Source organism: Apodemus sylvaticus, chromosome 13, assembly GCF_947179515.1.
Source record: "Apodemus sylvaticus chromosome 13, mApoSyl1.1, whole genome shotgun sequence".
NCBI lineage: Eukaryota > Metazoa > Chordata > Mammalia > Rodentia > Muridae > Apodemus > Apodemus sylvaticus.
In genome coordinates, this window is record NC_067484.1 from 19,884,661 (window position 1) to 19,899,461 (window position 14,801).

General features: G+C 44.0%; 1 protein-coding gene across 3 annotated transcripts in view; it reads left to right on the top strand.

Annotated features, from left to right (window-relative positions):
• The window catches only part of Katnal2 (katanin catalytic subunit A1 like 2), a 61,621-nt gene that overhangs the window by 8,669 nt on the left and 38,151 nt on the right, over positions 1-14,801 (top strand). For 2 of the 3 annotated variants that reach the window (XM_052155818.1, XM_052155820.1), the window contains exons 2-6: positions 6,780-6,850; positions 7,759-7,925; positions 9,299-9,341; positions 13,176-13,290; positions 14,261-14,359. In XM_052155818.1, the coding sequence (XP_052011778.1) occupies positions 6,780-6,850; positions 7,759-7,925; positions 9,299-9,341; positions 13,176-13,290; positions 14,261-14,359 (495 nt within the window). The remainder of the gene's footprint in view (positions 1-6,779; positions 6,851-7,758; positions 7,926-9,298; positions 9,342-13,175; positions 13,291-14,260; positions 14,360-14,801) is intronic. The other variant, XM_052155819.1, reaches the window with a different exon arrangement.

Genomic DNA, 14,801 nt, shown 5'->3' on the forward strand with positions numbered 1-14,801 from the left:
ATGGGGGGCATCGGGCAGCGAGCAGGTGGGCATGGTAACGGTGCAGCAGCTCAGAGCTTACTCTGATCCACAAGTACAAGGCAGAGGGGGGTTGAGCTGAGGGGAATGGCATGGGCTTTTGAAACCTCAAAGATCACTCCAGTGATGAACCCCTTCATTAGGTCATACCTCCCAATCCTTCCCAAACAATCCCACCAACTGGGAAAAATATTCAAATGTATGAGCTGATGAGGGGGGAGGCGTTCTCATTCAGATCACCACATTATACTTTTAAAAAATGCTGCCAGGTCGGTGGTGGCGCACACCTGTAATCCCAGCACTCTGGGAGGCAGAGGCAGGCGAATTTCTGAGTTTGAGGCCATCCTGGTCTACAGAGCGAGTTCCAGGACAGCCAGGGCTACACAGAGAAACCCTGTCTTGAGAAAAACAAAACAAAAAATTCTTTATTTTATTTATTTATTTTATGAATAAATAAAGTACATTGAGTACATTGTCACTGTCCTCAGACACACCAGAAGAAGGTATTAGATACCATTACAGATGTTTGTGAGCTACCATGTGGTTGCTGGGAATTGAATTTAGGACGTCAGAAAGAGCAGTCAGTGCTCTTAACCACTGGGCCATCTCTCCAGCCCCACATTATACTTTTACTTTTTGATTTATTGTTTAAAGATGTGTGTGTACACGCATTTGTGAGTGTGGAAGTCAGATGACAGTTGGTGGGAGGGAGTCAGTTCTCCTTGTACCATGGATACCTAAGGGATCGAATTCAGTCGTTTAGTGGCCATCTCACTGCCCTTTCCTGCTTTTTTGAGATAGTGTTTTATGTAGCCCAGGCTGGCCTTGAACTCTGACTTTCCTGGCTTCACACCCCAGGGGGATCACAAGTGTATACCATATTTGCATCCAGTGCACATTTCTGTTGGACCTGCAAATGTGAGCTTTTGAGAGCTATGCAAATGGCCTTTATTCTAAACCTTTTCAGTGTTTAATAACAATAGCATGGTATGGAACTCTCTCTTGCTTCCAAAGACTTTCTGTCTCTTCTCTGAGCTCCCCAATCCACTAACCAATTCAATTTTTTTTTTTTTTTTTTTTGGTTTTGGTTTTTTTCAAGACAGGGTTTCTCTGTATAGCCCTGGCTGTAGACCAGGCTGGCCTGAACTCAGAAATCTGCCTGCCTCTGCCTCCCAAGTGCTGGGATCAAAGGCATGCGCCACCACCGCCCGGCTCCAATTCGTATGTATGCATGTATATATGTATGTATGTATGTATGTATGTATTTAACAGAGCTGAGGACTGAACCCAGGGCCTTGCGCTTGCTAGGCAAGCGCTCTACCACTGAGCTAAATCCCCAACCCCCAAATTCGTATTTATATTGGTTACTTTTTGTCACTGTGATAGGACCAAAACAACTTATATAAGTTTATTTGGGCTCACAGATAGAGAAGGTTAGAGTCTGTAATGGCAGGGACAGCATGCCAGCAGACAGCAGGCATGGCAGTCAGAACAGAAAGCTGAGAGCTCACATCTTGAACCACAGGAATGAAGCAGAGAGAGAGAGAGAGAGTGACCTACAAGTGACACAAAGCCTTTTTGCTCCCAGCCTTCTTGTAGCAATGCACTTCCTCTGACAAAGCTGCACCACCTAACCCGCCCCAGACCAAGTGTTCAAGCCAGAGACAGAGAGGGCATTTCTCATGCAGACTATCTAATACTCATGACTACAAACGACTCTCCCCTTCAGCAGTATCTCTTGCTGAGCTCGGAACCTGAGGCCTATGAAGCAAGTGTTCGTCCACTGAGCTCCATCTTAGTTTTTTTGGTTTTTATTTGGAGATAAGCTAGGTTGCCCAGGCAGTAGTCAAGGCAGGTCTTTACTTTGGCCTGATGCTTCAGCCTCCCCAGAAGCCGAAGTTACAGGCTTTCCTGCGACCAAGTCTACCTCAAAACTTGCTTTTATATTCGGGAATGCAGTTGATCAATTCTGGCTCTGTATTAAATACAATAGTCTCTTTCCTGGATTCTGGAATTTTCTATTTCTAGTTTTAGAACCAGAACATATAATTCCAGTGTTCTTTTGGGGGGTGTACAGCATTTGAAATATAGGAACTTTCTTGGTAGAATCAGGGGTAACCAGAAAACAAACAAAATCTGATTATCCCATGGGCATATCTACTGAAACCTTTAGGTGAATGTTAGATTTGAGGACTGTAGACTAGACCTGTAATAAAAAGCATCAGAAACAAGAGATGTCTCCTTCCTAACTTTGTTTTTGAGATGGAAAGCTCAGTGCAAAATTTAGATCTTATTACAGAAATTGAAACAAGCTCATGCAAATTAATCTCCACTGCACCCGTAAAAGGAGATTGAAAGCAGTAATGTTGCGTGTGGTGTACATACAGTACCATTTCCTAAATATCTTTAGGGTCTAAAACTGAGAATGACACTCAAAGCTTCCTTTTCCTCAGGCTACAGTATCATAGGATTCAATTTTGAATCTGATAATGGAAGCATCTTCGTGGCACAATAGCCCACAAAGGAAATGAAGGAAGAAATAAACAGCCAGATCATTGAAACAGACAACAAGACCCCTAGATTAGATGTTCACTCCTGGGCTGCTTCTCATTGGAAGACAGAAATTAATTGAGCAACTAATTATGTCCATTTCTAGGGTGCACCCTCACTTAGACTTTCTATTGACCATTTGTTGGTAGCTCATTCTTAGTTTTTAATTCAGAAGATGATTTTCTATGCTAATTTGAAGGGCACGAACAGAAAGATATTGTAGGTCTAGCAGACTACACCATTAATTCAAAGCTTTATGAGTCAGGCATGATGGCTCAGTTCATAGGCAAAGGCAGGCGGATTGGCAGTTTAAGGCCAGCCTGAGCTATAGAACAAGTCCCAGGCTAGCCTGGGCTACGGAGTGAGAGAGGCTGTTTCAAGCAATAAAAGAAAACAAGTGAGGGTCACATGATCGAGATGAATTGTTGGTTTGTATAAAACAATCAAAGAATTAAAGGTGTTCTATTAAAAATTCATAAACAACTCTGTAAGACCAAAGTGCTGGTTAGTTTACCACACCCTGGAATCACCTGGGGAGCACTCACTCTGTAGAGCAGGCTGGCCTCGAACTCAGAAATCTGCCTGCCTCTGTCTCCCAAATGCTGGGATTACAGGCGTGCGCCACCACCGCCCCACTTGTGGACCTGTCTCTTAGAGACGGTCTTGATTGCCTTAGTTCGTGTATGAGGACCCAGCCACTGTGGGTGGCACTGTCCCCTAGGCAGAGGCCCTGAACTTTGTAAGAAGGACGAAAGCTAGCTGGGCAGGCAAGCGAGCAGCACACTTACATCTTTTGTCCTCATAATTTGTAGATTTTATCTTTTGGTGATTGACTGTTCTGTTCTGTTCCTAAAAACAACTTGGGGAGGAAAGAAATCATTTGGCTTGCATTTCCAGGTCACAGCCTGTCACTGAGGGAAGTTGGAGCCAGAACCCTAATAGGAACGGAAGCAGAGAGCCTGGAGAGGGGCTGCCAACCGGCCAGCCTGCTGCTCTGGCTAACTCTCAGCTTCCTTATACAACCCAGGACCACCAGCCCAGGTGGGCACCACCCACCATGTGCTCCATACGCTCTCCCTTCCACACCAATCAACAGTCAGGACAGTTCCCCACAGCTGATCTGACCTCAGCAATTTCGCTATTGAAACTTCCCCATGTGATGGCTCACCACCATCTGTAATGAGATCTGATACCGTCTGGTAGGGTGTCTGAATACAGCTACAGCATACTTACATATAATAAATAAATAAATCTTAAAAAAAAGAAATATGAGGCAGTCTATCACTTGCCAACCTGACACACAGAAAACATATCACTACTAAACCATAACCTTTTTTTCTTGTTCCCCAAATCTCATGTTAATACCATAATATAAAATATAAATGTAACCTTAAAAATGTTACAGTCTAAAAATTGAAATGCTTTAAAATTCCAGTGCGACCAGGCAGTGGTGGTATACACCTGTAATCCCAGCACTTGGGAGGCAGAGGTAGGTGGATTTCTGAGTTTGAGGCCAACCTGGTCTACAGAGTGTGTTCTAGGACAGCCAGGGCTACACAGAGAAACCCTGTCTGGAACCAACCCCCTACCCTTCCACCCCCTCCCCCCAAAGAAAGAAAGAGAGAATCACAATTAATGATTTTTTTAAAAGTTATACTTTGTGTGTGTGTACATGTGCACATTTATGCCCACGAGAACATGTGATATGGAGATCAAGGGAGTCCGTTCTCCCACCAAAGAGACCAAGGAATTAAACTCGTGTTGTCAGGTTTGGTGGCAAGTGCCTTTGCCCACTGAGCTGTCTCACCAGCCCCAGTTTGCAGTTTTAGAAGGAAAGAAAGTTTGATGTACGATACAAAGGGTAAACCTGAAGACCTTGAACTAAATACAATTTGCCAAACACAAAAGGACAAATGCGTGTGATTATCTGTGCATGGGGGTCCCAGGGTAGGCCAGGTCATAGAAGCAAAGTCCAGCTGTGGCAGGGAGAGAATGCATTCAGTGCCTCTCACCTGGGCACCTAAGCTTATTTTAATACAATAGAAAGTAACTTAAAGCAAAGGAAAAGGGGGGGGGGGGCATGGTGGCCCGTGCCTGCAGCACCGGGGAAATGGAGGATCAGAGTTCAAGGTCACCCTCAAGTACATGGCAAGTCTGGAACCAGCCTGGAAAGAAAAAAGTACTAGTACTTTAAAAAAATATATTTATTTTATTTATATGAGTACACTGTAGCTGTCCTCAGACACACCAGAAGAGGACATCAGATCCCATTACAGATGGTTGTGAGCCACCATGTGGTTGCTGGGAATTGAATTCAGGCCCTCTGGAAGAGCAGTTGGTGCACTTAACCACTGAGCCATCTCTCCAGCCCCCAGTACTAGTGCTTTTTGGATAATCAAATATACACTTTTTAAAATTTTCTAACATTAGTTTTTAGAGAACTATGACCATCACATGTATCATGAGTGTTTGTATATAAATTTAATTTTCGAGACTAGTCTCAAACTCCAAATGTAACTGAGGATGATCTTGAACTTATAATCCTCCTGTACCCACTGCAGGCATGTACCATATCATCAGGTTTTAGGTTTAAAGCAGTGCTGGGGTCAGGTCCAGAGCTCTGTGCAGCTAAGCAAGGATCCTACTAATGGAGCTACATCACCAGCCCATGTACATAGATGTTATTGTATAATTTGGACTACATAGAGACTATTTAGCCCCCTCCCCACTTCTTACCTTCAGTCTCTTTAGATTAGGACAGTTATTCTCAATATTCTCAGAAGAAGTGCTATTAGATATAGAGATTTAGAGATTTTGAAATTCCAGACTACTAAATGTTCACATTAGCACTGAGAGTAAAAGCACCCATTTGTCTGGCTTGGACGAGGACCTTGTTATGCTGGGTTTCCCAGTACTGGCCCTGCACCCCTCAGTGGTCAGGCTGAGAACTTGGTATATGATCACCTCTTAATGGCTTGGGGAACTCAAGTTAATCCAGGAGCTGAGTTAGATTCTGAGTAAATTAAAGATATATTGTCACATGAACATATGTTGTCACAAGTAATTCGTAGATCTCTTTTATTTTAAAAATTGTCTTCTTTTTGTTGATACCAGTTTTATAAAATGTATTTATTTATTTTTTCTTGTATCATATATTCTGACTGCAGTAATTCCTACCTCCTCTCCTCCCAGTCCCTTTCGCCACCTCCCCTGCCCCCCCCCATCCACTCTTCCTTCTGTTTCCCTTCAGTAAAGAGAAGACTGCCCAGGGACACCAACCAAACATGGCATGACAAGATACAGTAAGATTAGGCATAAACCTCATGTCAAGACTGGATGAGGCAACCTAGTAGGAGACAAAAGGGTCCACAAGCAGGCAAAAGAGGCAGAGACAGCCCCTAGTCGTCCTCATATATGTTATTGTTATGGTTGTGTAGCTTGGTGTTCTTGTGGGACTCCTAGCAGTGTGAATGGGGCTGTCTTTAAAAATTATCTTATTGTTTTATTTGTATGGGTGTTTTGCCTGCCTGTGTTATCTGTGCACCAAGTACATGCAGTACCCCTGGAGACCAGAAGAGGGCATTGGATCTTCAGGGAGATGGTACCAGGGATCAGACGCTGGTCCCCTTGGAAGAGACATTTCTCTGGCCCTCACAAGTTTATTTTGTAACCACCTCTTTTTTTTTTTTTTTTTTTTTTTTTTTTTTTTTTTTTTGGATTTGGTTTTTTCGAGACAGGGTTTCTCTGTGTAGCCCTGGCTGACCTGGAGCTCACTCTGCAGACCAGGCTGGCCTCAAACTCAGAAATCTGCCTGCCTCTGCCTCCCAGAGTACTGGGATTACAGGCGTGCGCCACCACCGCCCAGCTATAACCACCTTTGTAACATGGTCTAAAGAGCAGGTGTTTGTGTATTTATTTCTTCCTAGTTTTAGGCACTAGTAGGCTATCTAGCTTGCCAGTAAGTTCAATTTGTCACTTGCAGCCCTAATTCAAGTCAGTGTCTCTTAAACTTATTGATGAGGAGCTGGACTGAAGAAGAAAGAGAGGCTAGAAAACAACTTTATGCAGCCTCTGAGACCACAGAGGCTGGCAGCCTCTGCGACAGGCTGCTCCGTCCTGACAGGTCACTGGTTTTTCTAAGCCTTTATTGTTATGTTGTCAAGCACTGCTGTATCTTGTTGTCCCTTCTAAATTTTCCTTTTTGTTCACAGTACGAGATGAGAACAGAAGCACGAAGAAAAAATCTTCTCATTTTGATTTTGCATTACTTAACACAAGAAGGGTATGTTACCACAAGCGATTATGACGATGCCTGTTCTCTCTGACCCTTCAAAAGCACTGACTAAACTCTACAGTTAGAGCAGTTTCATGTTTACAGACAAAATGAGCAGAAAGTATAATGAATCCTTATATGCTGCTTCCCCCCCCATTTCCTTTATTATTATTATTATTATTATTATTATTATTATTTGTTATTATTATTATATCTCAGGCAAGCATTCTACAGCCGAGCTCCAGTGCAGTCCCTTACTATTAACATTTCTCACTGATGTAGTTCATTTGTTATAACTGGTAAGCCCTTACTAATAAGTGATGTTCTCCACAGCAACAAAAAAGTACATTAGCCACGTCCATATTGGGCTAAAAACAAGGAAAGACAATCCAATGACAGTTTCTTAACTGACTTACTTATTTGATATTAAGCACTTTCAAAATTGTTTTGGACGGTGGGAACATCATCAGATGTCAGTAGAAGCAGGTAGTTTCCAGACAGGAGTGTCTTGATTGACAGTGTTGGGATGTATTTAACACACGGCTAAGTTACACGTCTATCTGTGATCTCACTGCCTCAGAGACTGGCACAGGAGGATCACAAATCCGAAGAAGCGTGAGCTGTGGATTGAAACCTTATCTCTAAACCAACCAACAGCAACCAAAAAGACCCAACCTGTTCAACAGCATTAAATAACCCAAACCAGAAAACCAAAATGGAGAAAACAAAATCCAAAACAAACCAAAGAATCATATGTAATGTTCCTTACTGTGGAAAAGCCTCCTACACAGTTTTCTCTAGAGTGTGCTGCTTAATGTCAGCTTGCTCTTTGGAGTGAGTCCCCTTGGATTTGCAGCTCCTGCCTGATTTTTTCTTTAAACCCAGACCTAATCTTCTCTCTCCTGTAAAACCGCCAGCTATATGGATGCAGCTAACGCTTTGGAGGAGGAGACAAAGCTGGGATTACGGCGCTTTGAAGTCTGTGACAACGTTGACCTAGAAACTATTTTGATGGAATACGAGAGCTATTATTTTGTAAAATTCCAGAAGTATCCCAAAGTGGTTAAGAAGGCACCAGACTCAGGTACACAGGTTTGTGCTAGAAATGCTGCTTTATCCCATTGTTAAGAATGGTGTTTCCAGTGGCCACATCTGTAATCCCAATATCAGGGAGGTGGGGGGAGGATCTGAAGAAGAAAAGTTGGCCTGTCTCTCCCGCAGCAGAAGGCGTTCTTAGGCACATGGTTGGATGGTTCCCTTCTATGCATGGAAGGGTAGACCAGAAGGATCTGGAGCCTAGCTCAGACCCAGAACTGACCATTCGAACATGATTGCCTGGATTGTTTGACTCCCTCCTGTCTTGTTAGCCTTTGTTTGAGGAGCATGTGTTAGGGCCATGGAAGCAGATTCCAGTGCATTGCAGCATTAACTTCTGGAGTGATGGAGAGAGCTGTTGGAAGACTATAAATGACAAAAGACTTTTTCTTGTTAGGAAGCCCTATTGTCTATCTTGAAAATAACATGGAAATGAGTATTGGTGAAGCTAATAGCTCATGTATAGATAATGAAATGCTTTTGAAAGCCATCAATCCAGATGGTGATCAATAGAATGCGAAGACCAGTGTAGGTCTGCAGTCACGAAGACTGGCTAGAGGGAAGAGCGAAAGCCGAGGTCCTAGGTTCTGTAGTAACATTGACTTAGAAGTCTGTATGTAGGGGAAGTAATTATAAACCAAGAGAGAGCACTGTCCTGTTTACCAGGCACTTGTTAAGCCGCAGAGTTTAACATTTCATGTAGGGACCAGGAAACTGAGAGGTACATCAATTAAAAACAGGCAGGGCCAAACTCAGAGGTGGAGGAGGCCTGCGGTTTTAGTTTTAGTTTTAGTTTTTCTTTACTTTGAGCACTTCCAGTAAAGGGTTCAGAACTCAGCTCACTCAGCCGGCTGGCATTTGAGCCAGGCACTGGCTCCTGACACAGAGAGACAAGCGCTGTTCCCAACAGGGACTGAATTCTAGACGTCCCATCCTCATCTAGGTTGGCACCCATTTTCTCCTGTGATTTGGACCCAGTGTCTTCATTCTAAAGGTCAGTTGGCAGAATTTAACTCATGGGATTAGTCTCATGGGATTCTGGGATGCTCTATGGCCCAGAAAAACAGTGGCAAACTTATGAAAACATATCAGAATGGCAGGCCATGAAGCCAGCATGTGTGTGGGTATTGTCCCCAGTGTGGGGTCTGCTACACGGGGTACCTTTCTCTGTGTGACTCAAAAGACCTGAGAAGCTAGGACTTGCTTCTCTTCTCTAGTCCCTTCACTTCTCATTAGACGAACTAGCTGTCTGTGGTCTAGAAGCACACAGTGTAAGGACACCGGAAGAAAATGTTCACGGAAGTCTGCTTATTCTCTTAAAACTAAATTCTTCCTCTTCCCCTAATGCTTGTTTTTCCACAGTAGAAAATAATTTACCATCACGAAGTGGAGGGAAGAACAAAAGGTAAGGTGATTCATCTGATCAACTTAACTCTTGCTTTCTTCTTTCTTTCTTTCTTTCTTTTTTTTTTTTTGAGACAAGGTTTCTGTACACCCCCTACCCCTGGATTTCCTGGACTCATTGTGTAGACCAGGCTGACCTTGAACTCACAGAGATCTATTTACCTTTGCTTGCTGGGTGCTACGATTAAAGATGTGTGTCTATATGCCAGGCTTGATTGTTTCAACTCTTAAGAGTCTATGGGATCTCTTTCCTGTAGAGTCTCAGTGCAACCCCATGACTCTCTGCCTCCCTCCCCCAGTACCAGGCTGTGGCCATGTGACCTTGGAATTCCCCCTTGTCACCACTGGCCCTACTTAAGCCAATGTCTTAAGATTCTCCCAGGTCACTGAAATTATGTTCAATGATATCCTGCCTTTCTTGTCCATGTGGCTTGGAACATCTGGATCTTCAAGGTTGAATGAGTGTCACCCAGTTCCAAAAACCTATTTTTGTAAGCATAGAGCAAGCCTCTGGCATATGCCTTAAGGTTGGCTGACTTAAGGCAATGGGGACTGTAGGCTTTTGCTAGTGTAAAAAAGCCAAAAATCTCAGGGACAGGTGAAAGTGTGGTTCTGGAAGGAACTGTACTGCACAGCCAGCACAGTGAAAAAAAGCCTTAGAGTGTGCCAGAAAAGAAAACTGAGATTGATGTAATAAGTAACTTATTAGGTCTTGAGAGGTGTACATTCTGTGTATCCACCCCTCCACACACAGTGCTTCAGTTTTATGAATTCAGTTCCCGCATCCAACCAGAGAAGGAAGGACCCAGAGGCCTCAGTGGGGCCTCTTGGCATCGCCTATAACAATGGCAGCATGGGACCCATGCTTTCTTCACAATAGTGACTCTAGTGCTCTTCTGCCCAAGGGCAACACCGCCTTGCGCTGTCTTTTGGGACCAGTTTCAGTGTGTTGATAGAGGTGCTATTGCCTTTTTAATGGTTTCCATAAAGCTGTTCAGCCTCTGGTGAGGGCCTTTAAAGAGGAATGTCCTTGGGATCTGCCTGCTATGGCCTCAGATACTTTATTTGCCTGGTACATACTTGGTGAGTAAACACTGGACAGCAACATGTGAAAACAAAGGGTGGGAGGTCGTGGTGTGTGCAGCCACTTGGCATTTGCGCAGTTCTTCTGAGTTGATATTAAGCAAGCACCAAGGTTTAACACCAAGTGGTTGGTCAGGAAGGAGAACGGAAAAGCAATGGACAGTGTTTTGGGGCATTGTGAGCTTTGAAAAAAAAGATTTTTTATTTTTATTTATGTGTGGGAGTGTTTTAATCACATGTAAGTACATGTAGCACATCTGTGCACAGCCCAGAATCCAGAAGACGGCATTAGGTCTCCTGGAGCTAGTTACACACCGTTGTGATCTCCCCAACATGGATGCTTGAATTAAACTCAGATGCTAAGATCAACAAGTGTTCTTGGTCCCCACACCCCTTCTCTAACTGTGCAGGGCACAGTTTTCTGCTGAGATAGTTGCTTGGTGACAGGATGTGTCCTCTGGTTGTGTACCAGTCATCCAAGGGGTCTTTCCTAATACTGTTCCTCACACCTGAGACTGCTTGCAGTTACAGATTGGCTGATGACTTAAGGGAGGGAAGGTATCTAATGAGACAGATGACAGATTGGAGTCCAAGGCTTGAAAAATTGTGGGATGGGTCTAAGATAGTGGAACTTGATGGCATAAGGTTCAGGCTCTAGCAAGTAGCTTCCCTGCAGCAAAAATCAGAAACCTAGAAGTCAACAGTAGGACACTGCCCGAGGCAGCGCCAAGTCTGTGAAGTGTGATTTCATATGTAGTCTCTGGCCTCATCAATAGAAGACACTGGAACAACTAGGGATGTTTGACTGGAATGCAGACCAGCGTGGCCATCCCCTTCACCTCCTAAGGGTTATGTCAGTTGCTTTCCTCACCACTGTGTTTGTATGATCTATAACTTCATTTAAACCACCCTAAGTAGATTATTTATATATAAAATGCTTGGTGTTCATTTCATAATTATTTTTTTGTGCCAGCAGAAGGCCTGAAACATAGGGTTTTTGGTTTGTTTGTTTGTTTGAGAGAGGATTTCTCTGTGTAGCCCTGGCTGTCCTGGAACTCACTCTGTAGACCAGGCTGGCCTCGAACAAAACATAGTTTTCTTATCTCATATTAGATATTAAAAAAGATGCCTTAGGTATGGCCCATGTCCACGTCCATGAGTTCACCACCAGTGCATGGACACTGGCAGTGTCATGGACTTGGGGACACTGGCGGTGTCATGGACTTGGGTTATTTCGTTGCTTAGGTAGTTACATTAGGGATGAACAACCTTTCTTTTCCATAATGAACAGGAACAGAGGCAGAAGCCGTCTAAGATCATTTGGAACATGAGAATCATCGTTCTAGTGAACCTCCTGCAGATACCTTGCAAAGAGCTGAGGGAAGAGAGATGTGCAGATTCACATTTGCCTCCTAATGTGTGTGTGTGTGTGTGTGTGTGTGTGTGTATGTATAAATGAGGATGTACCAAACAAATGAGTCCTGCCCTTGTAGTGAGTGTAACACATAAACTCACATACGTGTGCTTTGACTGTCATGTACACCCCACCAGCACACTCCCTTTATCTCTTCCCTCACTGTAAATGCCATCTTTCTCAGAGGTTCGACTCTTCTGATGTCAGTCCCATCAGTTTGTTTTTCTAGAAATGAACTATACTAATGTGAAATCATTTTGCAAAGATAAATGACATGTGTCAGTATAAAGATAGCTTAAGTTTTGCCGTTCTTCTATAAGCATCCTCCCCCACACAAAGTATTTTATCATTTATTTATGTGTTTTTGTGTGTATCTATGTGTGGTTGGTCACCTGTAAAGGCCTGAGGGAGGGTATAAGATCCCTTGGAGCCAGAGTCACAGGCAGTTGTGAGTTTGCCTGGTGTAGGTACTGGGAACAAAACTCAGGTCCTCTGGAAGAGCAGCACGTGCTCTGGACCACGGAGCCATCTCTCCAGCCTATAAGCCTGCTTTGATATTTACTGTGTACAACATGCTAAGAGATGTTTTTACCTAAAGGAGGTACATTCAGTATACTGGGTTACAACCCAGACAGATTCCTGAATCTTGAGTAGGAGGATTGTCCCTCCCTCCACCCAGACACCTTCCCTGGTCTGATACTCATGAGGTCGCTGAGAGATGTCGACAGTGGGAGCATTCTTCTAAAACAGCACTTCTCAACCTTCCTAATGCCTTGAATACAGCTCCTCATGTTGTGGTGATACCTCCCCCCAACCCCGCATCAAATTGTTTTCATTGCTACTTCATAACTGTAACGTAGCTACTGTTATGACTCATAATGTAAATGTCTGACATGCAGGCTTTCTGATACGTGACCCCTGTGAAAGGGTCATTTGACACCCAAAGGGGTCTCACCCCACTAGTTGAGAACCACTGTTCTAAAGCAATGCTTGTTGTTTTGGGGGGTTTTGTTTGTTTGTTTGTTTTTGTCTTTTAGATTGAAAGAATTTTATTTATATGTGTGGGTCTTTGAAAACTAAAGCAACTTGCCCAAGTGTGGAAGCTTTGTGGCGTGGGCCAGGGGGAGGTGGGCTCTGGGAGGGACCCAGTGAGTGGCCTGGAGGGGGGTCGGAGCCAGGCAGGCCAGGGAAGGCAGATGGTGCAGAGGGAAGGGCCTCATTTGGTGTGTGCATGTGGCTTCCAGGAACTTGCTTTAAATGTGCTCTACTAGTTATTTTACTCACCTTGAATTAAATGCTTAGAATACTTTTCCTGGAGGCTTTTGTTCCCTTCCTTAGGTTGACGAATGACAATTGTCAAAATCTCCCCAAGATATATCACCAGAAGTCACGACCCAAAACTACAGCAGTGAAGACAGGGGACACCAAATCTGTCAAGGAACACCCTAAACAGGTCAACATGACTGCTTGATGTCGGTAATACCACACTTGGCTGATGAATGGCCTCAAGAAAAAAAATCACATGTCTTTGTGTGTGTGTGTTTTTTTTTTTGAGATTCCCTATTTAAAAATTGTTGTATGATTTATTAAACTGCAGAAGTCCCCAAATACTGGTGATATTTTAGTATACTGGAGAAAAAAAAAAAAGGACTGCTTTCTAGATTTGCCAGCGCCTTCTCTGGTTTCAGCGTAGAGTAAGGGTACTGGAAGGGGTTGGATTGGCTGGTAAGATTTGTCATCTCCTTCTGGGCTTCTGCAGAGCACATAGTATTAGTCCTTACCTCATATCTCAACACTAGGCTTTTTAGAAGAGAAGGCAGCAGGAATAGTAGGCCCATCCAGAACCTTATCTAGAACAAAACATTCCAGATTTGTATGTGAAAGGACCAGTGGAAACTGAGAAAAGGGACAGGAAGTTACAATTAAGGACTAGTGGGACAGAGAGTGGGACAAAGAGAAATAATCACAGCATTCTCTTGGTTTGAAGAGGTTCTTTGGCTGTCCCCAAGGTGGGAAGGAGGTAATATGGGACAGTTGAGTTCCACAGGAGGTTGGGTGACTCTGCTGAATCCCCAGACTCAGCAGCCTTGGCCCGAGGAGAAAAGACAAGCCAGTGGGTGGGGATGGGCTGAGGTACCATCCCATAGTAGTTTTTCATCGGCAGGTAGCTTTAGAAACCTTAGCCTGGAGTGTTCTCAGCCTCTGGGAATAGCTTCTTCCTTATAGGCACAGAGACATCAATGAAATCAATGTGAAATCAGTGAGCCATTGATTCATGGTCCTGTAAATCTGAGCAAACTTGGCCATTGTACAAAAGTGGTATCCGGCATTCATTCATTGGCTTTTGTGTGGAGGATGAGCAATCAGAGCCAGGGTCGCAGCTGCTTCCACAGCTAGCCACTCAAGTCTTCCTTCTTCTCCAGGAGAGTGTCACTAATGCTCAAGCAGAGAGCACTGACTTCGGCCTAAACATATCAAAAATCTACAAAGACCACCCAGAGGAAAAGGCCCACCCACGGAGAGTAAGTGGAGCTGGGGTTCTCGGGTAGAAAGGGGAGTTCGTTTGTCTCTAGAAAAAGGAAAAATAAAGCACACGATTTTTGCCGCACCTGAAAGCGAAGACAGAAGCGTTAAAGACTGGCTGGGGGATAAGAGGAGAGGAAGAGCCCATGAGGCGCAGACCCCCAGATTTTGATCGCCCTCTCCTTTCTGGAAGGGTGATCTAGAGTGATCCTTCTCTAGAGACTGCAGACTCCTCGTTTGCAAATGGAGGTGTTCGGAAGAGAGAGAGTCCTGTGTTTCTTTCAGCTTCAAAATTCTATGATTAGCTGGGATGTAATTGGGTGTTTGCCTGCCATTCACAAAGCTCTGTATTTGCTCTCTGGCCTCAGAAGTGGTTAAGAAAACACAAAGAATCCCACGACTACCATGATAGACATTGGTGTGCTGCACTTTTAGCGCGCT